The sequence below is a fragment of the Nuphar pumila genome, chromosome 7 (genome assembly GCF_984573655.1).
Source record: "Nuphar pumila chromosome 7, dmNupPumi1.hap1.1, whole genome shotgun sequence".
NCBI classification, from domain to species: Eukaryota; Viridiplantae; Streptophyta; class Magnoliopsida; order Nymphaeales; family Nymphaeaceae; genus Nuphar; species Nuphar pumila.
In genome coordinates this window covers 126,715,480-126,741,032 of record NC_143255.1, presented here as the reverse complement: position 1 = coordinate 126,741,032, position 25,553 = coordinate 126,715,480, and the positions used below count along the sequence as shown (strand labels likewise).

Here is a 25,553-nt window from a genome sequence, read left to right as displayed (position 1 = left end):
AGGTATTTATGTGGCTGGTCCTATTTGGGAACTAGCAATGCTGTAATATTCCTTAAGTCGAGGAAATGGATCATACACTATAGAGGTAAGGCTACAACTACAAGGTTGCGACAGTGCTAGCAGCTGGTTTGTGATCAAAACATCTATTAACAGGATGTGTCTATGGCATATTTGTGGTGAGCCCAGAACTAAAGGACAATCACATGAATTAACCGCAACATTGAAGAGTGACTTTGGAGGGGTAGCATCCTTTTATCTGAAATTGATGATGAATAAGCACATTACTTATGAGATGCAAAATGGTGCATCTAAATGGCAATGTCACTGTTGTGAAGAAGAATACCAATCAAATCCATAGTGTTGCTGGGTATATTTTTGTAAATAAACTATAAGTCATTTTATGTAGAGAAATTCTTTTATAAGTGTTCATTTGACTACAGTAGTCTTAATCAAGGGCTTTATACTCAGTGTCAATATTAAAGAAAAACTATTATGCTTGCATTGCATTTTTGGCTTCTTGCAGTACTGTTTCCAACCATGCATCTCTTTCACAACAAATTAAGTAGTTGTGAAATACTCTCTTGGAACTCACTTGGAAGCATACCTCTTAGCATACTAAAGTCAAAGTTTTCAGAAATATTGTTTATATTCTCTTAAGCTTCATTTGAACTTGCTGAAAAAGCTTTCCATTAGTTGAAAATGGAAAGGAAAGAAACTCAGCTGATTTAGGAGTACTAGCTGTGAAGTTTTGTTTGAACTGTGGATGTTTCCTTTTTAACTGTTGATGATGCAGAAATTTGATTGTTGATCTTTTAATGACAAAGAAATGGCTAGCTGAAATGTCTATTTTGACTAGCATTAGAACCAGTTATCATGACCATTGTGCAGTTTTTGACAATTTTAGTCTTGTTGTTTTGTTATAAGTATTGAGTGGAAGGGTAGCATAAGATCATGGGTTGTGTGGAACCCTGCCAAGCCCAGCCGAACGGTGTTGGACTATATTTTTACAAAGGAAAATATGGTAAATGACATTTCCTAAACTGTCCATGCTTGTGGACAAATGACAGGTCGATTGAATCCTTGTTCATGTATAGTATGGCTCATATGGAAGCTTAGCTTAGCACTTTAGTTTTTGCATAATACTAGCTAATCGTGTTAGACCTGGCTATTTGCATACAGGTGAATGAAAATGCTAATATGCTTAGACTTGATTTGTTGTGCTTGATTTGGATATCATTGTCTAGTTGTTTTCATGGGCATGAGCAATCATGAAACTAATGTTTTATTGCTTGAATCTACATGCATGGGTATTCACATGATATAATAAAATTAATTAAGGAATGACAACGTACATTTGGTATAAATACGTGAATCCTTGCGCATGAATCTTTGAAACCGTGCTTGTGAATGTTGTTGTTTTACGTCCATGGTTATATTGGCATATATGGATGTGCACTTGGAAACACTTGTCGTGGAGATTTATGCTTTCACTGGACTGTTATGACTATGGTACGCATGAGTGTGAGCATGATTCAATTATTAGTAAGTCTTCTTGAACATGTACACTTGATTTATATGTGAAATGGTACATGTACACTCACACACTTAAAGAAACCACGGATTGGTTAAGACCCATATGTGATGTAGGTAACACACACATATTGAAAATGCATATGAATGAATTATGACATGCATACATGTTTAGGTTTATATTTGCATGAATATATATGCTTTTGGCATTTTGGGCCTAGTGTTATAAATGAAACACTAATTTGGTTTTATTATGTGATTCACCGATGGCCAAATTGGACCATCATCGGCCTGGAGAGCCGTGGGTTTGGTTTTCTTTTATTTATGTTTTTAAAAGCATCACTTAAACCACATAAAATGGTTTGGCACTTTACTACACTGTTCTATGTGTTTACACGGGCTGGAGTCTCGAATGGGTCCCCGCAAGGGAGGATGCGGGTTTTCACTTTACTTTTGCATATAGTGTTGCAAACTTAAAGAATGAACTTTAAATAAAAATAAAAAAGAATAAGAACAGTGTAATATACATTCTGAGATATCTCATCTGGAGTATGAGAATCTTAGATATCCGGTCTTGGGGAGACTGTGAGGATACAAAAACTCTGTGTGCGTTGTTGCCCCTGAACCCGATATTGAGGTTCTTCTCGTGACCACGGTTTTAGGGAGAGCCCGCCACTTTACCCGGGAGTGGTGTGTTAGTCACAGCTGTGAGTTTATGGTACCAAGGAAGTGGCAATTGTGGGCGTGGGGTGTCCCTTGTGTCCTCGACATTAGATATGGAGGTCTAATGTTCCGATGGATGGTGTTGTTTCCTGATATCGGTCGAGGGCTAAGTGGGAACCCAGTAATAAAATACAAATTGTGTGTTAAGCTACCCTGTGAACTTACTTGACCTCGGGGTTTGTACCCGTTTGGTGTATCCGCGGGCCACGGTAATTAAAAAGAGGAACTTAAGGATGTGTGCATCTAATAGGGCATGCATATGGAAAGATGGAACTTAAATGAAAGATAACAGAAGAAATCATGCATTTTTCTGTTATGCATTAGATCATGCATGTTTGAATCATTCTTGATATCATGACATCATTTGGTGGTAGCATATGATTTACTTTGTGAAATCATGCTGAAATGTTTGATTCTTTAGTTATTGATATATGACACTGCTTTACTGTTCTTGACTGGTGAGTATATGCAATTATTGGTAGTCATGGATATTTAAATGTTGCAAATTTTATATTTGTACTCACTCAAATCACTGCATGAAATTTTATCCATGTTCTTTCTCTCACCTGTTTTCTTTAGAAGTAGTTGTGCTCAGAATTTCGGTTCTGACACCCTACTTTGTTGGTTTTTCACAGGATATGGTGAACAGTGAAGTTGGACATGCATCTGGGGATGGATGAGTTATACTTGGGCTTGTCAGCTTCAGTAGAGGATATAGTGGCTCTTTCGTTTGTCTTTCAGTTCTTTTAATTTCTGCAATTGTTACTTTACTTTCAGTTGAAGAAAACCTTGTCTTTAAAATTTTATTACTCATTAATAAAAGAGTTTTAGTTGGTTGATATGGATGATAATTGCAACTTCGTTTGTGGTGGATGGGCTATCCAATGGAAAGTGGAACTGTGAGGACCCCAGATCTCTGGGAAGGTTTCCGCAACTCTTAGAAAAAAAAAATTCCGCATTTTTAAAGGGTATGGATTGGGGTCGTTACAGGAGGGGTGTTAAACCCTTGTCACGCAGAACGTGGAGAGGAGGGGGAAACTGACCTCCCACTCCTCATCCACGACCCCTCAACCTCCCCCATTCTCTCTCTAACCGACCCTCGCGCTCACCTTAAGACCCCCATCCCCTTCCTCTCGTTAATACCCTCTCTCCCTCTCCTTATCTCTTCCATTCATGCTCAATTTAAAGGAGGAGGCACACGGCTGTAGCAAAACTCTGCAAAAAAAAGGGGGAGAAAACTTCAAAGAGGTAGGTTTTACAGTGGTTTCTGCAGTATGCATGTCTCAAGCATGCTAGTTAGTGTTGCTCAGCCCATTTACGTGGGCTTAACCTGTGTAAATGTGGTTCCGCAAGCATATACACAGATTATTGTTTTGGCCTATGTTGAATTTAGGAAAATCGGCCTGGAATCACCTGATTAACCTAAATTTGGGTTTGTAGGGTTCCTCCGATGTGTTGTGTTAAATGTTTTAAGAATGTATCAGATATGCATCTTCAATGCATACCTCACAAGCATGGTTTCAAAGATTCATGTGCAGGGATTCACATATTTATACCAAAATGTATGTTGTCATTCATTGATTAGTTTTATTATAACATGTGAACACCCATGCATGTAGATTCAAGCAATAAAGCATTAGTTTCATGATTGCTCATGCCCATGAAAACAACTAGACAACGATATCCAAATCAAGCATAACAAATCAAGCCTAAGCATATTAGCATTTTCATTCACCTGTATGCAAAGAGCCAGGTCTAACACGATTAGCTAGTATTCTGAAAAATTAAAGTGCTAAGCTAAGCTTCCATATGAGCCATACTATACATGAACAAAGATTCAATTGACCTGTCATTTGTCCACAAGCATTGACAGTTAAGGAAATGGCATTTATCATATTTTCCTTTGTAAAAATATAGTCCAGCACCAGTCGGCTGGGCTTAGCAGGGTACCACACAACCCATGATGGGCCTAAGCATCACTGCCACGGCCTGGCAATCAGTCGAGTGCCTCTCGCCTGGCTACTAGCCGACCTGAGCCATTCAACAACAAAAGGGTTAACACTGTTTGTTTGCTCTCTTTTTTTTTTTGAATAATCAGAAAGAGAAACGAAAGGGTATTTTGCCAAGTAACTAAAAGTTCAGACAGGCTACAATAGATAGATGAAACACTTCTCATTATACAGATCTCTCATGATCTTATGCACTTCTTCCACTCAATACTTATGACAAAACAAAAAGACTAAAATTGTCAAAAACTGCACAATGTTCATAATAACTGGTTCTAACGCTAGTCAAAAATAGACATTTCAGCTAGCAATTCCTTTGTCATTAAAAGATCAGCAATCAAATTTTTGCATCATCAACAGTTAAAAAGAAAACATCCACAGTTCAAAAAAACTTCACAGCTAGTACTCCTAAATCAGTTGAGTTTCTTTCCTCTCCCTTTTCAACTGATGGAAAGCTTTTTCAGCAAGTTCAAATGAAGCTTAAGAGAATATAAACAAATATTTCTGAAAAAAATTTACTTTAGTATGCTAAGAGGTGTGCTTCCAAGTAAGTTCCAGGAGAATATTTTACAACCATTTAATCTGTTGTGAAAAAGATACATATTCAGGAAGCCAAAAATGCAATGCAAGCACAATAGTTTTTCCCCTTTTTCGCATGAATTCAATAGGCAACATGGGGTTTCTCGTTTCCTAACTAAGAAACCCCCAAATCTGAGAAATCCCTAAGGAACTCGGAACCTCCATAGCTGGGACATCCACTACCTCAGCCGACCCCTCTTTTCCCCTCCCCCTATCGGCCTGATTTGGGGATTTTACGGGTTAGGGTTAGATCAAAATAACCCCCATCAATTCGTGAAAACCCAGAGGGTAACCATCTAACGGACTTCCATGGCTTCTCATCTCAAACCCTTACTCGAATACGAACCCTTGTTCGATCCCTCACCAAGATTCAATGAAGACCCGTACCTTTTTTAAGCTTTTCCGGCGATCGGAGGCTGGGGACGCGAAGGTAGGGTAGCGGCTGATGCTCCTTGCTGCTGCCGCGACAGGCTGCTTGTTGTGGCCTTCAATGGCAGCCGGTAGCCCCCCCCCCCCCGTTACCCGGCGTAACTCACACCGTGAGAGAGAGAGAGAGATCGAGTGAAGAGGGCAAGAACCCCCTCTCCACTCCCCCTTTATCGGCCCACCGAACCCCTCCTCTTCCAAGAGGTGCGGGGTCGGTTACGCCCTGCGTAACCCCCCCCCCCCTTGCCCCCCTTTCTTTTTCTGTTACAGCATTATCGGGCAACCCTTATCGGGTTGCCCTTTATTTCTTTAAAAGGTTGTACAGGGTGCGGCTCGGGTCCGGACCCGAGACCCGTAACCCGACCCCAACGAGATGGATCCACAAGTTGGATCCAAATGGATCCAACTGTGGATCCTCGGATTAACTTTTAAAAAAAATTAAAAATTTTATTTATTTAAGATTATACATGTATATATATATATATTAAAATATATATAGGTACATGGATCCGGTACGTGGATCCCAGACCCATCTACGCACCTCTTTTAAATAATTATTCCCTGAATTATTTAATTAATTAAAAATTATTATACTTATACGTACATATCAAATTTACGAGGTAAATTTATTCGGAAAACCCTTTATGGGTCCTGGATCTGCAATTTGGATCCTAGGCCCAAATTCCTCTCTTATGAAATATATAGTATAATATGTTTAAATAAATGCCTAAAAATTATGGGTATTACAGAAGTGAGTCTTTTCCTTCCATTTTGAGAAGAAAGGAATATAGAGTGAAGAAGATCTTACCACAAGCGAGTCTTTAGAGCTTATTTGATGTGGTTTGATTATTTCGATATATATTGCAAGAAGCCTCCACGCCGAAAATCAAGAGAAAGGCAGGTGCACGCCTTTCGAGGCACGTGATCTTCAATAATCACCTTTCTTCTTCAATAATAACCTTGCTTTGATACCATGTGAAAGATCCTTGTAAACAATAAGTTTTCAAATAACTTCATACTTCAAATACTTCAAGACATATGATAGCATAAACTAGCATTTAAATGCTTTATACGACAAAAGAAGAGAAGTACGACAAATGCACTGTTTTTATAAACGTAAGGAGACAAAATTCCTTTCTATATTACACAACTTTACAATGGGCTCACAGCCCTTATTTATAAGCTTAGCAACACATAAGAGTTGTTGGGCTGATTCCCAACGGCTCTAAAAAGAGTCGTTGGGAGTCAGCCCAACGACTCTTATTCTTAACTGTGTACAACAGTCTGTGGTTGACTGTTGTACATTGTACACAGCCGACTACTGATTATATACAGAAATAGTACATAAAAAAGATAAAAGAAAAGTTACAAAAATAAGAAAAAAATAAAATGAGGAATTACAATCATATTCAACGACATGAATATGCATAAAATAACTAAAATACCCTTATAGCTAATACAAGAAAGAAATATATATTTTATATATATAAGTAGATGGATACATGTACATATATATATATATATATATATCTTCTTTTATACATATAAAATATATATTAGAAAATACATTGTCTTATGGATTACAATTTAACAGTAACGCCATCGGGGTTCAGAACAACCTTAGCGGGATGGACACAAGTAGTTGTGTAAAACCCATAATTTTTAAGGATTATTAATAAATAAAGAACTCATTTTTTTATCTCCAAATTAGAAATGTGTTTCTAGCTTTTGAATTTCATTTATTTATTTATTACATATTCATTTGTTCATTCAAGTCAATCAGGGTATAATTTGCATTTATAGAACTATTTTGGGCTATAACTCACTATTTATATATATATATAATATTTAAATATATTTTTGATAGAGTTTGTAAATTATTTGAGTGTATTTGTGTGTTATTTGGCTCTTGGTAATGATTTATAGGGTAATTTGTTATTTTTGGCTAATCATGTTATAATTGGCATTTTTTTTATTTTTTGGCATTTGCGATCGCAGACGAATGGTTCATTGTATTACTTGGGTAGCGGTCTATGCGAACTTCGAAACTCCTTGAACTTTTGAGTTTTGATTCATTGTTCTTCACATTATTAAGGTAAGATACCTTAACTGAACTTGTAGAGAGCATGTTTAGGCACTAATTGTATAAGCATGATGTCGTTGCACTGAATATTTAAATGAACTGCAAATATAAGTTATGCTCACACACTTCACTTAGTTATGGATATATAAGACTCTTGTGATTGTAATTCGGAGATCATGCTTGTCATGATTGTAGTTAACGGAATATGAAGTGTGTTTGCTGCAGGTACACTTGTGTGTGGGTTTGAATGCCCGTGCACTTATGAATGTATAATATATACGCAATGTGTGCCATCATACTTTGGTTTGCACATACTATGTTGCTTTATGTGTTTGTATGAATTTGATACATGGTGCACATATAACTACTATAGATATGTATAAGTCTTGTTCGATGCATAATGTGAATGTTATATATATTGTCTTGTCATATGATGGACTCATTTATTCTTGTATGAAAGAATGCATGTGAATGTTATAAATTGTTTTGATCTTGTATGTCTTGTTTGCTTGAAAAATATATGCGTATAATGTACAGTAGGATGGTCAATGAGATTTTGACCAACCCTTACACAATTATATCTAAGGTGATATATTGATTCATGTGGTGAAAAATGCATATGACTTTTATCGTGTATACAAATCTTGAACTACGTAGGAGTTATATATGTTGAGGTTTAGTTGCTTCGTATTATGAAATGTGCATGTTCACGTATGCATGCATAGAACTCATGTTTTGTTTACGCATGCTTCGAGGTTCAATTTACGAAGTGCAATGTTCTTTGTGACGATGATATGATGCGTAGGATAATATGCTTTTGTATGATATGATTTAAATGCCACGTGAAATGAAATTATGAATGCATGCGATAAATGTTTAAGTTCAATAGTGAACTTTGGTTCACGAAGCCTTATTAGTTAAATGTATGGTTTTATAATTTTAATGTCATATGAAGTGATGTATGATGTGATGCTTTGATTGTATACATGTTTATGCCCGTATTGATGGCTATCGACCCTGAGAGTGGTCAATTGTATTGATGCATGTATCACAATAGTTTTCACTGGATAAGTTACCCATTGAGGAACTGTTCCCAAAGGATTCTCTGTGAGGGTGTGCATGACCAGATCAGGTAATCCGACTAGAGCGGTAAGTCTTTGTGAGGAAGTGCATTGTCCAAGAGCGGGTAGCCCACGAAGACGGTATATTCCTGTGAGGAAGTGCATTGTCCAAAACTAGGCAGACTATTCATCTAGGGAGGTAACTCCTTGTGAGATTGTACATTTCCCATACCAGGTGATCCGACATGGATTTTATAAATCTTTATTATGAATAAATGAAATATTATGATGAATTGTGATGATCTTCTGAGTTGATTGAGATAGCCAGTTATGAATATATAGATTTGGCTTTTCTATTATAGCATGATTATATATTGAACTCAGATATGATAATCAAATCCTTATTGATTTTAGATCTTGACATGAGGTTATGATTTTGACGCTTATGTTAGCGTATAGGTGAATGACACATCACGCCTATAAATGACTAGTTTTGACTTATTAGGTGAATGATACATCACGCCTACATAGTTTCATTGCAAATGATTGCATTACGATTGTCTCACACCTATGTATCATGATTGATGTGTATCATGAATATCTAACTAAATTACTTATAAGGTATGTGAGTGTGTTTTGCGTTGGAATGGTCAAATGTGATTTGACTTATTGTTTATAAGAATTATGAATGCATATGAAAATGATGCAATGATCTGAATGTCTTATATATATATATATTATTTTTATGCGATGATTTGAATGCATATAGATTATGTTGTATTACGTGAGTTAAGGTTGAATAGAATATTAAGTGATGAAATGCTTTTAAATGTTTTATGTTTGAATGCTTGAAATGAATGACTCATAGGACGTTGTTCCCTTGTCTATCACTTGACGATGGATGAATAATATATCTTTACCTTTAAATGTTTGATATGTTTCTTTAAGTTTGAGTTTGGGTTGCTTTACTAGACTTTAGCGAGTCTGACCCCGTTTTATGGGGGACAGGTAATGCAGGTAAAGTATGATGAGTAGTTGGAGCAAAGGGCTGGTCGAGCTGCATCTTCGAGGGTCCACTCTTACCTTGCGATATTGGTATTTATGATCTTTTTATTTTAAGTATTTGATCATGTAGAGACTGAAGTATTGTTTTCATACTCTGATTTGAAATGAAATTAAAACTCTTCATATTTCAGTCTTATATTGTACGTGATTTGAAACGTGTATATCCCGTACATTTTGATTTGATTGTTATCTTTAGTGTAACCGCGCCCAAAGTCTTAACAGTTTTTAAAAATCGTTTCTGGATTATAAAATCTGATTTACTTATACTTATTAAAAAAAAATGGTCTCGAAATTTCAATATTTGAATTATAATTAAGGTTAAAATTTTTAGGGTGTTACAAGTTGCTTGTATCGCTTGCGCCATCATGGTCTTTGTCAGTGTGTGGAGGGCATTCATCATGAAATCTCTTTGCTCCTGCCAATCCGCGAGAGCACCAACAAAAGTCGAAGCGTCCTTGCGTCGATACATCTAAAACATATAAATTTTGCAAGGTTATACCTTGATCAACCTTACCCTCTTAGGATTGATCCCGTACATTTACAATAAATACAATATACAAGCACATCACAATTTCTTAATTCATATTGCAAAAATTAAGAATTAAACCATGAATTCACATACTTTCATAAAAGTACCTCATAGCCTTACTAATGAAGGAGACTGCTTTAGAGCACAAGGCACGACTTGCTGACATTCTTGAACAGGGCTCAATTAGCAAAAGATAGAAATTTTGGTACAACAATATGGTAAAATATAAGATTTTATGGTGGGCTCTGATACCAAACCTGTAACGACCCCAACTCATACTCGTGAAAAAATGACATTTTTTTTTAAACAAGTGCGGAAACACTCCCAGAAACCCGAAGCCCTTACAGTTAAACACAACCGCCGCCACAAGGGATCTTATACCCACCATCCAAATCAATCACAAACTTTATTTATTAAATTGTATAAAGTCTAAGACATAAGCAAATAAAATATAAATAAAGCAAAAAGAAGAGTCACGTTATCCAAAGGTATCTGTCAAGCAATCGTGTAGTTCCCTCGTAGCTCCTCTCAAAGCAAGTCACCTCACTTGACATCTGAGACTGTGAAAAATACAAAAGTAAGGGTGTCAGAATCCAAAGAATTCTGTGTATGAATCCCTCTAATGAAACCAATAAGAAAAAAGAACATAATAAGATTCATACAATATTTTAGAGAGATGCAATTATGACAAATTCATAACTCAATTAACTATTTATGCAATAGAGAACAATTAACAAAAACAGGGACCACAAATTAAGCAATAAAGACATTTAGCATGCAATAATATGCATGATTTCAGTGCACATGCATTCACCAATATATCACAATTAAGGAAACAAGTAAATATGCATGATCTAATGCATAGCAAGAATATGCATGATTTCAGTGCACATGCATGAATAAATTATTATCTTTTATCAGAGTTTTCTTTTAATATGTATGTCTCTATTAAATGCTTACAATTTAAGTTCCTCTTTTTAATTATTGTTGCCCGCGGATACTCCAAACGGGTAAAAATTCTCGAGGTCAAGTAGAGTTTCTAGGGTAACTTAGCACATAAGTTGTATTTTATTACTGAGTTTCAAACTTAACCTTCGACCGAAATAGCTTTCGGAACATTAGACATCCAAATCTAATGTCGAAACACCAGGGACATCTAAATCCACAAGTGTCACTTTCTTGGTATATCAAAACAACAACTGTGTTTACATACCACCCCTAGGCAAAGTGGCGGATTTTCCCTAAAACCGTGGCTAGGAGAATAACCTCAATATCGGGTTCAGGGGCAACAACAATGCTCACGAAATTTTAATATCCTCACGGTTCCCCAAAACCGCAATATCCAAGATTCTCATACTACAGAAGGGACAACCAGGAAACGTAGATTACATTTATGGAAAACACTTCACGGGAACACAACCTATGGCAACATAGAACAGTGCAATAAGAACAATAATATCACAATTGATTTTTGCAATGCATAGAACAACTAAAACAAAAAACAACTCAAGCTCAAGGCTCACACAGCCCATGATGATCCATTTTGATCATCGATGCATTCATATGCAAAAATCATGAACAACATGCCACTATGCATTACTTTTGAATGTTTCTCAATGCACATTCATATATGCAAGTTTCAGAGATGTGCACGAAACAATAATATTCATATGCATGCGCATGAGTTCACACATTCATGTTAAACGCATGCTTGCATGCTTTTATTCATGAATCATTCCAATTAAAACATGCAAACAATCATGCCATTTTGATCATGCAAAAACATCTCAATTTCATGTATGTACATGCACAAGTAAACATCCTTACAACAATATCTCGAACATGTGTCACATAGCAATTCTAAGCATGAGAGAAATATCACCCTTTTGAATGCATAGGATTAAGTCTAATACACTTAGCATATTCTAAATATTTACATGCATGACTGACTCTCTATACCAGCACAAGTAGGTACCAACGGTATGCATATATTCATGAAACAATTTTGTAATAATACCCTGAACATACATAACATAACCGGTTTATTTTCATGAGCAAGAATCTGGAAATATTCCCGCCAAACTGCATTTATTTTATTTTTCAGGTTCATATGACCATACACAAGGGATTTACATATATCCATCTGAACTTCACCAATACATACTCGACCATACCAAGCACGTATAAAGTATGGGAAATTTTCCAGACAAAACAGAGCATACATAAAATCCTTTCCTTAAAAAAAATCTTTTGTTTTTAAAACAAGTTTTTTTTTCTTTGTCACCACCCAACCGACTGGGTCAGCTGGGGCTCGACTCCTACCCAGCCGACTCAGTCGACTGGGCCTGGCAGTCACCACACAGGCCCAGATCGGCTTGTGGGCTTCCTGCCAGGGTCTGGCAGCTAGCCAGGTACCACTCAACTGGGCTGCCAGCCGACCCAGCAAAAATTTAAACCCCTTTTTTTTAACAAAAAGAAGGTTGCCTGGGCCGAGTGGTTGGCCTGGCAGGGCCCAGGTTAGCCCCTATTGAGCCTCTCGAAACAAGAATCAACGAAAAGAATGCATTGCAAAAATCAAATACATATATGAATATATGCATTAATATATATCATTTTTCCCAAAACAAACCTCAAAGAAGAGAAACATAAAACCCATGTTAGAGTAACTATCCAAATTTACTCTTTTCCCATGGTTTTCACTAAAATATTGCATGGAATACAAAATCATGCTCTTTTTCTCGTTCGAAACAAGAGAAAGACCCGTACCTTACGCAAAGATTGAAAGAAGAACACTAATGGATGGTTGAAAATGATGGATGATTGAAGAAGGTAGCCTTCTTCTTCTTCCTCTTCTTTCCTTTCCTTTTCTCTCTTTCTCTATCTTTCTCTCCTTCTTTCTCTCTTTTTCCTTCTCTTTCTCTTTCTTTTTTTTATCTATTTATAGAACTCTAGGGGGGGACGCCCCCCTCCCTTCTCCAGCCCCTTCTAGATGGGCTGGAGAAGAGAGTGTAGTCCCATATGGAACTCTCTTCTCTCTTAGAGTTCTGAAAACTTCGAAACTCTCCAAGTTGACTTTTTCAAAGTTTTATTTTAATAGGTTTTCTAAAACCTTCTTAGAGGCTTCTAGGTATGTTTAAGGGCTCTAGTAAGAGTCCTAAACAAGTATCAAAAATAAAATTTTAGAATTAAATTAATTAATTATTTATGTATTTATTTATTATTAAATAATAAATAAAATTTCAGAAGCTTCCAAAAGTTGCCAAATTAACTTGGGAGACTTCTTAACATTAATTAACTCAAATTTAAAGGTTTCTAATGAATTTAAAGTTGAAAAAATCGTTGGGCATGGATTTGGATTTAGATCCGGATTCAAGATCCAAATCCATCTCAAAAATCCAAATGAGTCTTGGGCTGGATCAAATCCAGATTAATATGGGTCTTGAATAGAGTCCAGATCCATATTAATTTGGATTAAATCTATCAAATCCAGTCTGATCCAAATAGGGATCTAAAACGACAAACTGCTTCTTTTTCGAAAAAATGCAATTTTCTGGCCAACCGTAGCCTTTATCAAGGAAAATAAAATATCATTACGCAGAATTTTGAGATGCATCCAACGATATATAACTCAAATTTCGCTTTCGAAATTCGCTCAAAAATAACACGAATTTCGCTTGAATTTAAAGGTCGAAAATAAAACTTTTTCTCACGTTTTGAGTAGCTTGTTTAGGCATTGACAATGAGACCTGGGCCAAGCCCAGACTCCAAAGCATCGGCCTAAATCGAGAATCTACTGATTTTTCTTCTATACCCGGCCAAATTTTCAAAAATCTCAAATTTAACTAAGTGTGAAAATACGCGATATTACACCTAAAGCTGGCAATTTAGTGGATGACATCATAGAAGTCGATATGGGTGTTGCATCAACCATACTGGACCTTATGAGCATATCCATGATGTACTTCCTCTAAGACAAAAACAAGCTTTGAGATGTATGCACAACTTCTATTCCCAAGAAGTAGGGCAGCAGACCCAAATCCTTTAAAGCAAACTGCTCTCCAATGGATTTAATAAGAGTTTGAACAAAAGAATTTGAGTTCCCAATAATCAGAATATCATCAACACAAACAAGAATACGAACATGCAAACCATTTTTGCAGAAAACAAACAATGATGGGTCAATTTTAGAGCCCTCAAATCCACATTTAATAAGAGCATTGCTCAGTTCCTGGTACCAGGCTCGAGGGGCCTATTTCAAGCCATATAAATCCTTGTGGAGTTTACAAACATAGCCTTGAAAACGAGGATCTTCAAAACTTCTGTGGTTGTACCATGCTCAGTTCCTAGCTTGTGCCATAAGGGTGAGCCCTATATCAACAACACTCCTATGCTTTCGTTCAAATATGCCGTTTTGTTCCCGAGTATGAGAATGAAACATGATGTCCTATACCACGGTAGCTCAAGAAAGGATCAAGAGTGTAAAACCCCATTTAAAAAAAAATCTGTTTGGACCCAGGCCGGGTCGGGTCCGGACCCGACCCGGGCCCCTTTTTATTTAGGGTTTTAAAAAAACCCGACGCAGGGTCCCGAGCGCCGCAACCCCCCTCTTCTTCCCCTTCGTTTTCGGGTTGATTGGGGAAACCCACCGAGGTTTCCCCTTTCATCACCCCCAGAGCTCTTTATGAGCATTGCTGGAGGGCGAGGGGAGGCACGCCTCCCCTCTCGAGCTTCCTTCCCCCCCCCCCCCCGCGCCGGTCTTCTTCCCTGCTGCGCCCGCCGCCGACGCCGGGAACCACCCCTCCAGGTACGTCGTTCTTCTCTTCTCCTCCCTCTTCTTTTCCTCACCCCCCCTCTCTGTCACCTCGTCGGGAGGCCGGCAGGCTGCGCACAGCCCCTGCCGTGCCCTCCTGCCTCTCCGGTAATCACCGGAGGGCCGACAGGTGGCCTGCAAGGCCCCTGTCGTCCCCTCTTCCCTCTGGGGGTGCGCCGGAGTGCCGGCAGGGGACCAATGGCCCCTGCGACACTCCCTCACCTCTGTGGGTGACAGGGAAACTGACGGGAGGTCGGTTTCCCTCCCTGTCACCCCCACCCCGGTCTCTCTTTCGGCAAGGGTCAGTTCCCCTGCCACCTTTCGACCACCTTTAGGCAGGGGCAATGCCCCTGTCGCTTCTTGTTTTTTTCGGCAGGCAGGGGCTCGCCCCGCTGCCTCTTGTGTTCTGGCGCGCAGGGGTAGTGCCCCTGCCGCCTTCCTGTTTAGGCTGGCAGGGGCAATGCCCCTGTCGCCCTTTATTTTGTTGGGCTGGCAGGGGCTCACCCCCCTGCTGGCCCCTGGCTTCTGAGAGGGCAGGGAATACCCCCCTGCCGCTCTTGACCCTGCGGCTCCGCGATTTTTGACTGGCAGGGGTCGAGGCCCCTGCCGTCTCTTGATTCGTCAGGCAGGGGCTGGGGCCCCAGCCATCCCTCATTTTTGACTGGCAGGGGTCGAGGCCCCTGCCGTCTCTTGATTCGTCAGGCAGGGGCTGGGGCCCCTGCCATTCCTCATTTTCGACTGGCAGGGGCTGGGGCCCTTGCCATTTCTTCATTTTTGTCAGGCAAGGGCCAGGGCCCTTGCCATTCGGTTTGTACCAGGCAGGGGCCGAGGCCCTGCCTTTCCCTGTTCTTGAGGTAGGGGCCGAGACCCCTGCCATGCGTGACCTGTGTGGCTGGGGCAAGGGCCCTGCCCTTCGCGTTTTGTCATGCAGGGGCCGAGGCCCTTGCCATTCGCTATTATTGTCAGTCAGGGGCCGAGGCCCCTGCCATTCCCTATTTCGTCAGGCAAGGGCCGAGGGCCCTGCCTTTTATTGTTCTGTCTAGAAGGGGCCGGTATCCCCGGTCACTTAATCCTACCCTTGCTCCCGTCGCACCATTTAATTAAATTATCATTATTGAATACTCACCCTGTTGCAGACCTCGCATCGGAACCCCCCTCGCTCTGGCTCCGCGGCCCGAGCCTCGTATCATCTACACGCGTAGACGCACGCAGCTGCACGACATCCCGAGGTAGGGGAAAGTCGCACGATGGGTTTGTAAGAATGAAATAAAATTATAAGGATTTTGTGATAGAATAGTTTATTTGGCATGCATTCTCACTCGTAGAATTTCCTAACTGGTGATTGTCTGTGTTGTGTTTCTGTATCTGTATTCTTTTGAAATTTCATACTTATTGTTGAAGCTCTATGAGTAGACTCATTGCTAGAAAGACCTTATTCCTGTATGTTCGCCTGGCTCACTATTATAAGTTACTATAAATGCCTTATTGATTATTGCCTGATGAATCTTGGAGGTGACTTCTTGATTCTTAGTATTCGAGCATGCCAAGCATAATACAGACATTTATAAAACCTCGTGATAGGCTATCTATCGAGAACCCACAAATTTACTTTGGTAATTAGACCTGAAGAAAAGTATGATACAATAGTACGGGAGGTCATTCAGTACCTCAAAGTGATTAAGAAATTCCTTATTGATATCCATGAGATGATACCGGCCTCCCCAGGCCCCTCTGCTCAGAGAGCAATTCATGTTATGTATGAACCAAAGAATCATAAACCATTATGCTGCCCTCTCATCGTAGTTGTACCTCTGGGGAGGTACGATCATACTTTTGGACAAGTACGTCTCATGTGGGTTACGATGGTGGGATGATGAGGTTGTGGCAACCTCGATGAGTGCAATTAGCAAAAGGCTGAGATCACATAAAAAGGTGACCATTCGCCTTCACAGGCAAGATGCTCGAGTGGGTCTAATAGACCAGAGCATGTAGGATGGGGCGGCGGTTAAGAAACCCCCATCGTACCCATCCGATCTTCACGGTTCATCAAGGGAGAGGATGGATGGTACAAAGACTTCGATGGACAGGTTGTTAACCACCCCACGAGCAAAAGACTCGGTTTTCCCCAGTCATCGGAGTTAGGGGAATTGGGATTACCATAAATTATCCTAGGTGGTAACTCCCAGGCACTTCTGCAGAAGTTGGATGCATCCATGGGCCACGAATGCCTTTGGAGATTTACTCTCTTGGTCACTGACCGTCCCCTTAGGAGCGGACTCAGTCAGCCATCCGGGTTAATGAAAACACCTGACATAATAAACCCCCGGATCGGTCTCGGCTGTTTCTACGTTTCGCGTCTGTGCGTACCCACAGGCCAGTTAATATCAGAACTTAAAGAATATATTCAGGAATAGATATAGATGACTGAGACTTACACTGCTTCTCTTTGCACTTATTACATTTGCTAGAATAGACTACAACTGTTTTAATTGCTTAAATATCATAATTGCTTATCTCATGAATGTCCTGTTTTATTTTCATTCTACTTATCTGTTCGTGCACCTACTAGTTTGTTATGAAACTGACCCATTTCATGGGCAGGTGAGGAGTAGGACTTCACTGGCGGCCGATGGCGTGGTGCAACGTGGATCAAGATTCATTTTCTTTCTGCTGGCGGCTTGGCTCTGGGACTTTTTGGAGTTTTTCTTAGATTTATTGAACTTTGGAATAAAAGGCTCATTTTGTAATAAACTGCAGATTTTAATCGATTGCCTTATTTCTTAAATTCCTTTAAGATGTTGTACATGTAAATGATGGTTTTTCAGCTAACGTACCCAGGATTGTTGACTTGTGTTCCTTTCTAAATGTCTTCCGCTGTTGTTTTTAAATATTAAACTTTAAATCTTTGAAAGGTTTTTCGATAAGGTTTTCGAAATCACAAGTCGAAATTTTGGGGCGTTACAAAGAGTCTTGAACTCACCACCAGCATTCGTGTGCAAGAACTTGATTTTCTTATCAACAACATTTTCAACAAGAGCCTTGAACCTTTGAAAAACACTTAACACCGATTTATTTTTCAAAAGATAAAACCAAGTATATCGTGTACATGCATCAACAAAAATAACATAATATCTAGACCCATCACAACAAGTAACAGGGGTCGATCCCCACACATCACTGAACAAAATCGTAAGAGGGTCGAGCTTGCTGTAAGACACTATTGAGAAAGATTGTTTGTGGCGTTTTCTCATTCCCACTTGACAAGCAGAAAAAACATAATAAACTGAACAATTTTCAAATTTGCATGGCCAAGTCTATTATGCCACCTTTCGATATCAACTTTTTCACTAACATGAGCATACTTATTCTTAATGCTAAAAGAGTCAATAAAGTAAAGACCATCCTTAGCACGCCCATGAACCAGCTCATTCCCGGACTTCATATCCTTGATCCTGCAATCTTCAGGTGGGAACTCAAACAGTACTTAATTGTCTTTGGAGAATCTTCGCACAGAAATAAGCTTTTTAGTCATATTAGGCACGCAATATATATTTCATCAAAAAACAAGACTTTCCAAAATCAAGAACATAATTACCAATATGAAATTTTTTTTAAACTTGTATTGTTTCCAATACGCACATTCATTCCCTTGATATTCTGAATAATGAAGTGACAGAGATTTTAAATATGGAGAAATATGATGGGATGCTCCAGAATCAGGATACCAGGTGTCCTCTCCTATGACAACAGGTACAACAAGGTAAGCGTGAGGTGGTGCTAAATCCTGGCTGTCTCCAAGGATGGCCCTGCATATCATAGCGGTATGGCCAACTTTATCACAAAACTGGCAAGTGACTGGCTGACTTGAACTGGACGGCTGGTTGGAGTTTCCTGATCGACCTGACTGATTGAAATAGGCAGGCTGTCAATTGTACCGGCCACAACCCTGACCCTGTTGATAGCCTTGATCTCCTCTAAAGTTTTTGAGTATAACTTTGGTTGTTACGCTATGCAACATTAGCTTCATGGGTCACATCAGAATTATTATTAACAAGGTGTGCTTCGTGGGCAAGAAGCAAACTGTGAAGTTGTAATATCGTGTGTTTTTCCATAGTTTTAAATTCTGAATTTCTGAAATTTTGGCTAAGTATTTTATAAAGTTGATAAAAATCATAGAAAATATTCTCAATTGTAGGTGACATCAGCCGGATCTGGGCGTGGCCCAGGGCCCACTTACAAGACCTAGTTGAGACGAATAATATTTGAGAAACTTTTTGTTTTTAACCTTTAAATTTGAGCAAAAAATGAGCAAAATTCAGGTTAAATTAAAACGAAATTCAAAGGCAAAAATCAAGTATATCGTTAGATGCGTCTCGTAATTCTGAGAACTTTGACTTTCATTTGTTTGAAATCGGGTTACAATTGGCGCAAAAATTGCATTTTTAAAAATGACCTGCCTCTATTTTTATATTTTTTGGATTTGATCAGATCGGATCCGATCCATTTGATCCAAGTTGATATGGATCTGGACCCAGTCCAAGACTCATATTAACTAAGATCTGATCCAGGTTGGGATTCATATGGATTTGGATCTTGAATCTGGATCCAGATCCGAAATCCAAGTTCAACCAATTTAAAACTTGAAATTCAATCTAAAGGTTAAATTGAGCAAGAATTCCACGTTGAGAGGGCTTTCAGAGGGGGGCGACACTCTCTCGAATATTTTAAAATTTAATTATTTAATAATTAAATATTAAATAATTAATAAAAATATCAATTAATTAAATTTTGAAATTGTATTTATTGGATAAGGTGGAGATGTACATGGTGTAGAACTCTACCTAGATAGGTATTCTAGATAGATCTCTAATTAATTAAAAAACAAAATAAAATATAAGAGATAATAAGAGGATAAATAGTAGTTAGATTTGTAGAACTCTATCCTTTATAGATAGGACTCTAGAGGGGACATCACCCTCTCTCTAGAAGACCAAAAAATATATACATATAGGTCTAACTCCTCTCTCTCTCTAGAACTCATTTTCTAAAGAGAGAAGAAAAGGAGGAGAGAGAGAGAGAGAAGAAAAGAAAGAAAGAAAAAAGAGAGAAGGAAAAAGCAAGGAAGGCAGAAGAAGAGGAGGAAAGAGAGGAAGAAATTCAGATTTTTCCTTCAATATCCGTTGTTTTTCGATTTTTTACCACGTTCAACTAAGGTGCGGGTTTCTCTTTAGGTTCTTACAGGAAGAAATATGTTTAAATCGGGTTCATATGTAAGTTTAGATGAAAAAGGGATATCTGAATTAAAAATGTGTAAGTGTACATGCATTAAATGACGTTTTCATGTATTTGTTTAGTTACCGATTTTAGGAAATCTGATCATGTATTTGTTTAGTTACCGATTTCAGAAAATTTGATCATGTATTTGTTTAGTTGCTCATTTCATGGACAGTGATTTAGACTTATCTATTTTTATGTACCAATTTCTTGATTCATAAAACTGCTTAGAGTATTTACAGTTATCGAGCCCATGAGCATGAACTATATAAAAATAAGTGTTTAAATTTCCGTTTGTTGATTTTATGAGTTGATTCATATATGTGCATGTATATACGATCAGAATGTTGATCATGTTTGTAACTTGAATTTATATGCTTATTTGCAAGTCAGAGGATATATGTATATATATATATATATATATATCAATTGGTTCGTGTTTGAATCTGATGCATGTATATATGTCTTTACCAGTTGATTTCTGCTTCGAATCTGATACATATGTATTTTAGTTCACATTTTTTTTAATCTGAAAAATGCATATCGATTTCAGCTGATTCATGCATTGAATCTGATACATACATATATATATATATATATATATATATATATATATATATATATATATATGTATTTTAGATCATAAAATAAGTACATATATGTCTGCCGATTCATATTGTAAATCTTATATAAAATATATCAATTTACCGATTTCTCTATTCATGTCTAGCTTTGTACTGCGTGGCATATGTGCAAATTTGATTAGATCTGCCCACTATTTTAGCGTGCAAATCTGATCAGATATGCCCACTGTTTCGATGTGCAAATCTAATCAGATCTACTCAATTGTTATGATGTGCAAATCTGATCAGTTTTGCCCACTGTTTTGGTGTGTAAATCTGATCAGATATGCCCACTGTTTCGATGTGCAAATCTGATCAGATCTGCAGAGTTGTTATGATGTGCAAATCTGATCCACTGTTTTGGTGTGTAAATCTGATCAAATATGCCCAGAGGTTATAATGTACAAATATGATCAGATCTGCCTATTGTTTTGACGTGCAATCTGATCAGACTTTCCAATTTATATATATATATATATATATATATATATATATATATATATATATATATATATATATATATATATATATATATATATATATATATATATATATATATACGATCCTTCGTTGATGACTATATTTTCAGCATGTTCTGATATTAGATCATATGATTCAGAATTTATTTTTGTTCATGCCTATGTATATATATACACTTTTTTTCAGATTTGATTGTATGCAAATCTGATCAGACTTCCTTAGCTTGATATGCACGCAAATCTGATTAGACTTGTTGAGTTCTACATATATGCAATTCTGGTCCAGGTTTCACCGAACACATGTTCTATCAATCTTTCTTTTCAAACATGTTTTGTTACATGCTGTCCAACAACTGAATATCCTTGGTATTGATTCAAACTTGGTTGTTTATGCCCATGGATTGGAATGTCATGTTCTAAATTACATGCTCATGCATCTGACGCATTATTTCGCTTTATGCTAATCGAAATACATGTTAATGCATTTGTAAATAACTATATGTTTCAGCTTTATATTGTTGTGCAGCGAGCATGTTGTATATGTTATAAATATAGTTTCATGTGGTTTGGCCGACCCATGTACATGATTATGATTATGTACATAACAGCCAGCATGCTGGAAATGAATGTTTTTCCACAATGCCCGAAAAAAAAATATGCATGGTTGTCTAAGTGCATGAGTTTAGTCATGTACGTATCCATTTGAGATGATACGTAAAATTGATTATGATTTGATCATGTTTGCATAAATGTGTATATCATACGCATGAAAATTCTGAAGTTATTTTGATGTTTGCATAAATATGATCATGTGCATGTTTGGATGTTTATGCATGAAATGGATCATGATAATGTATGTTGAAAGCATTTGTTCGCATGTGTATTGGTATACCAATAAAGTGTCATTGGCATCAGTGGATGCTAATTTCCCTGATGTCCCGACATTAGATGTTGATTTATAATGTTCTGATGGATGGTGTTGATTTCTAATATTGGTCGAAGAACAAATGTGAAACTCAGTAATAAAATAAAAATTATGTGTTAAGCTACAACTAAGAACCTAACTTGGACTTCGAGAATTATTGTGCATGTTTTGAGTATCTACGGGTTTAATGAAAAGTTGAACTAAAATTGTACGCATTTGATAAAGACATGCATACAAAAAAAACTCTGATAATAACTTAATAAGTTATTCATGCATATGTATTGAATCATGCATCTTTATTATTCTGCATTAGTTCATGCATTCATACTTATTCTATTTCGTATGAAAAATGTTATTGCATGGTACTTTTTTAAATGCTTGAATGGTAAATTGATTATAAAATTGTTGTTGTTATATTTCTCTGAATTTATGCATGAATTTGGTTTATACTCTTTCCTTTTTTGTTTGAATTTCTAGAAGAATTTGCATAAAGAACTATTGTTCTTACCCTGTATTTTAAAATGTTTTTCAGGACCGGGAGCTCAGTGATAGGGCTGACTGCTACATGAAGCCTACGAGTTTCCGTGACATGTTCTGAGGTTTTTGACAAAGTGGCTCTATGTTACAGACTATTTATATATTTCTATTTTTATGACATTCACTAAATTTGGTTAATAAAGTTGGTTATTTTCCTTCGTTGATTCAATGTATTATCTCTTGTGGTTTGGTAATTATTAAATCGGTGAGACCCTAAATCCTTGGGTTTGGTTTCCGCAATTGTTTTAAAAAAAAATCCACTTTTCATGAGGAGAAGTTGGGGTCGTTACAGAAGCTCGATATGGAGCGATCTCTAGTAAATAGAGACACCCTGAGAGAGTCATATTCTTGGGGCAACCCTCTAAACAAAGAGAACTAGATCAGCCTTTGGTATGGGACATCAACTTGGCTTTTTTATCATAATCATCTATGTTTTTTCCAACCTTCTTAATGCGCTGCATTTGTTCCTTAAGTTGCATGACCTTGATTCTCAAATGGGCAGCATAGGAGTCTTTGAGAGTTTTCCAGACTTTGTAAGAAGTCTCAAGACCAACGACCTGAGTTTGGATAGATTCGAATAATGAGGAGATGATCCAACTTAGAAGAAGTTAATCATGCCTCCTCCACACGATATAATCAAAGATTGGGAACAGATTTTTCATCTTTCTCTTTTCACGTCATTCGGTTTAGGCTTAGTCATCTATGTACCATCAAAATCATATGAAATTAACAAGGATCTAAATTGAGAGGCCCACAAAGCATAGTTCTGAACAGTTAATTTAGTTCCAAGGAAATATTAGAAGTTGTTTGGAGCTGGAAAAAAGCTGCAAGGAGAGACTTAGAAAGAGCACTTATCTCAGAGGAGACATTCTTGTCTTCATTGGATGCCATGGGAGACCGAAACCAGAAAACTTATAGCACGAAGGATGGTGATGATGCTGACTCTGATACCATGTGAAGGTATCACGGTAGAATCGAGTAGGCAAATCACACGGCACACACGAGTTATGTGGTTCGGTCCGTTGGGATCTACGTCCACGGAAAATCTCTCTCTCACTCTTTCAACGTTCTTCAGAGAGATAATATTTATATTGTTATGAATGTACATAACTTCGAGAAGAAGAGTCCTCTCTCTGATTAACATAACAAAGGCCAGCCACTTTAAGAAAATTAGCAATATTAGGACTCAATCTCTTACGCACGTTCCCAACTTGAGCAAACTCTCCTTCCTTGGAAGTCCTATCCAGGTTGAGATTAGGACTCTGAGCTGGTTGACTTTCCTGACTAGACTCCATGCCATGTTCAAACTCTTCTTTGACAAAGATGCTCCATTTCCTCCAACCCAACAAACAGCTACCCAATTGCTCAAAGAACCCCAATTCATCAATTTCAGAATATTCATAACCAAATTAAAGTGTCACAACCTTAAGTTAATGATCCTGCATCTAGAAAGAAAATCGATCAAATCCTCAATTTTCTCTTGGTTTAGATAACATAACTTCTAAAATTCTCACCCGTATAAAAAAATTCAGAATGCCCACATCGAATTCGGCGGCGTTAGGGTTTTATGGAAACGATCCCAACATTTGGAAAGAGAATAAACCCAACAAAAATTCATTGCCGTTGAATTTCTTTTTGTTTTCACAAATATTTACTCTTGGCACAAAATGCTAACGACTCAAACAGAATACCATATTTCACAAAATATAGAAATTTGATATTTTCGGTATAATTCGTCAGAAAGAAGAATGAGAGAGAGAGAGATAGAGAGACAATGAAGCGTTACCTCGACAGGACGGTGAGAACTAGGAAGGGTTTGGAAGAAATGACACTGATGAAGAGGGAGAGGGATGGACCCAACGCGATCAACGAGTACCCAACTCCCGCTGCGACCGTCATCTCTCTCTCTCTCTCTCTCTCTCTCTCTCTCTCAGGCGGAACTCCAGCAAAATATAACGAAGAAATGATAACGTTAAGATCCGTCTTAATGCTATCATTTTTTCATCCGGAGAAAAGTTGATGTCACAAATCACAAACCTCGCTCTTTGTAAAATCTCAGCGAAATATGACGCTAAATTAAAACTTTTGTTTTATAAAATAACCTGGAAAAAATCTCGACATATATGAAAATTTTAAAACATACAAAAAATACAATAATTAATATCTTGATAAAAAAACATAGTATTTGGTGTAAGATTTCCAATATATCGTCAAAATCCCTTACGTAGCATTTGGCACCAGCATTCTCAATGGGTTTTGACTGAAGATTGGACCAAGTACCTGATAAAGTTTCTACCTGACCAGGCCCCAACAATAAAACAGACTGGGCTTGGGTGAGAAAATTTTTGAATGAGAGTCGACCCGGGTTCGGCTGAGGTTCAATATGCCCAATCTGACCTGAACCTAATGAGACCCAAACTTGACCGGACCTAGTAATGGTTGAGCCATGTTGAGTAAGACAAGTTGGACCCCTGCCTATTGTGTTTAGGGATGTCAACGGGTCAGATGTAAGCCAACATCTGACCCAAATCAGAATCCGATGAGTCTGATTCGGTAGCCAAATTCAGATCCAATTAATAATCGGATTCAAGTTTGGTATTGTGTTTTACATTCAAACCCAAACCTGAATCCTATTAAAAACCGAACCTGATTAAGTGTAAATATCAGGTTTTAAGCAAGTTGGATCTGGATTTCATTTTATCCTACTCAAAATTTGAATACGATTAAGTCAAAACTCAGTAGGTCGGACTTGATTATGCCTAGACCCAACTGGAGTCTGGCCCTTTTACATCCCTGATTGTGTTATGAGTTCGTCAAGTTGGCAACGATCAATCACCCAGATGTCCACCGCTAGTTTGTTTTTTAAGGAGATCTTCAGAAACACATCTAAACTTTGGGCGATA

At 37.8% G+C, this 25,553-nt stretch overlaps 1 protein-coding gene across 2 annotated transcripts in view; it reads right to left on the bottom strand.

Moving 5' to 3' along the window:
- Window positions 1-24,578, bottom strand: part of LOC149833415 (gamma-secretase subunit APH1-like) — an 89,976-nt gene extending 65,398 nt beyond the window's left edge. The window contains exons 1-2 of one of the 2 annotated variants that reach the window (XM_090015102.1): window positions 24,437-24,547; window positions 23,853-24,089 (exon numbers count right to left, since the gene is read on the bottom strand). In XM_090015102.1, coding sequence (XP_089871228.1) covers window positions 23,853-24,052 — 200 coding nt within the window. In that variant the 5' untranslated portion in view covers window positions 24,053-24,089; window positions 24,437-24,547. Of the gene's footprint in view, window positions 1-23,852; window positions 24,090-24,436 lie in introns of both variants that reach the window. The other variant, XM_090015103.1, reaches the window with a different exon arrangement.
- Between the last annotated feature and the right edge of the window lie 975 nt (window positions 24,579-25,553).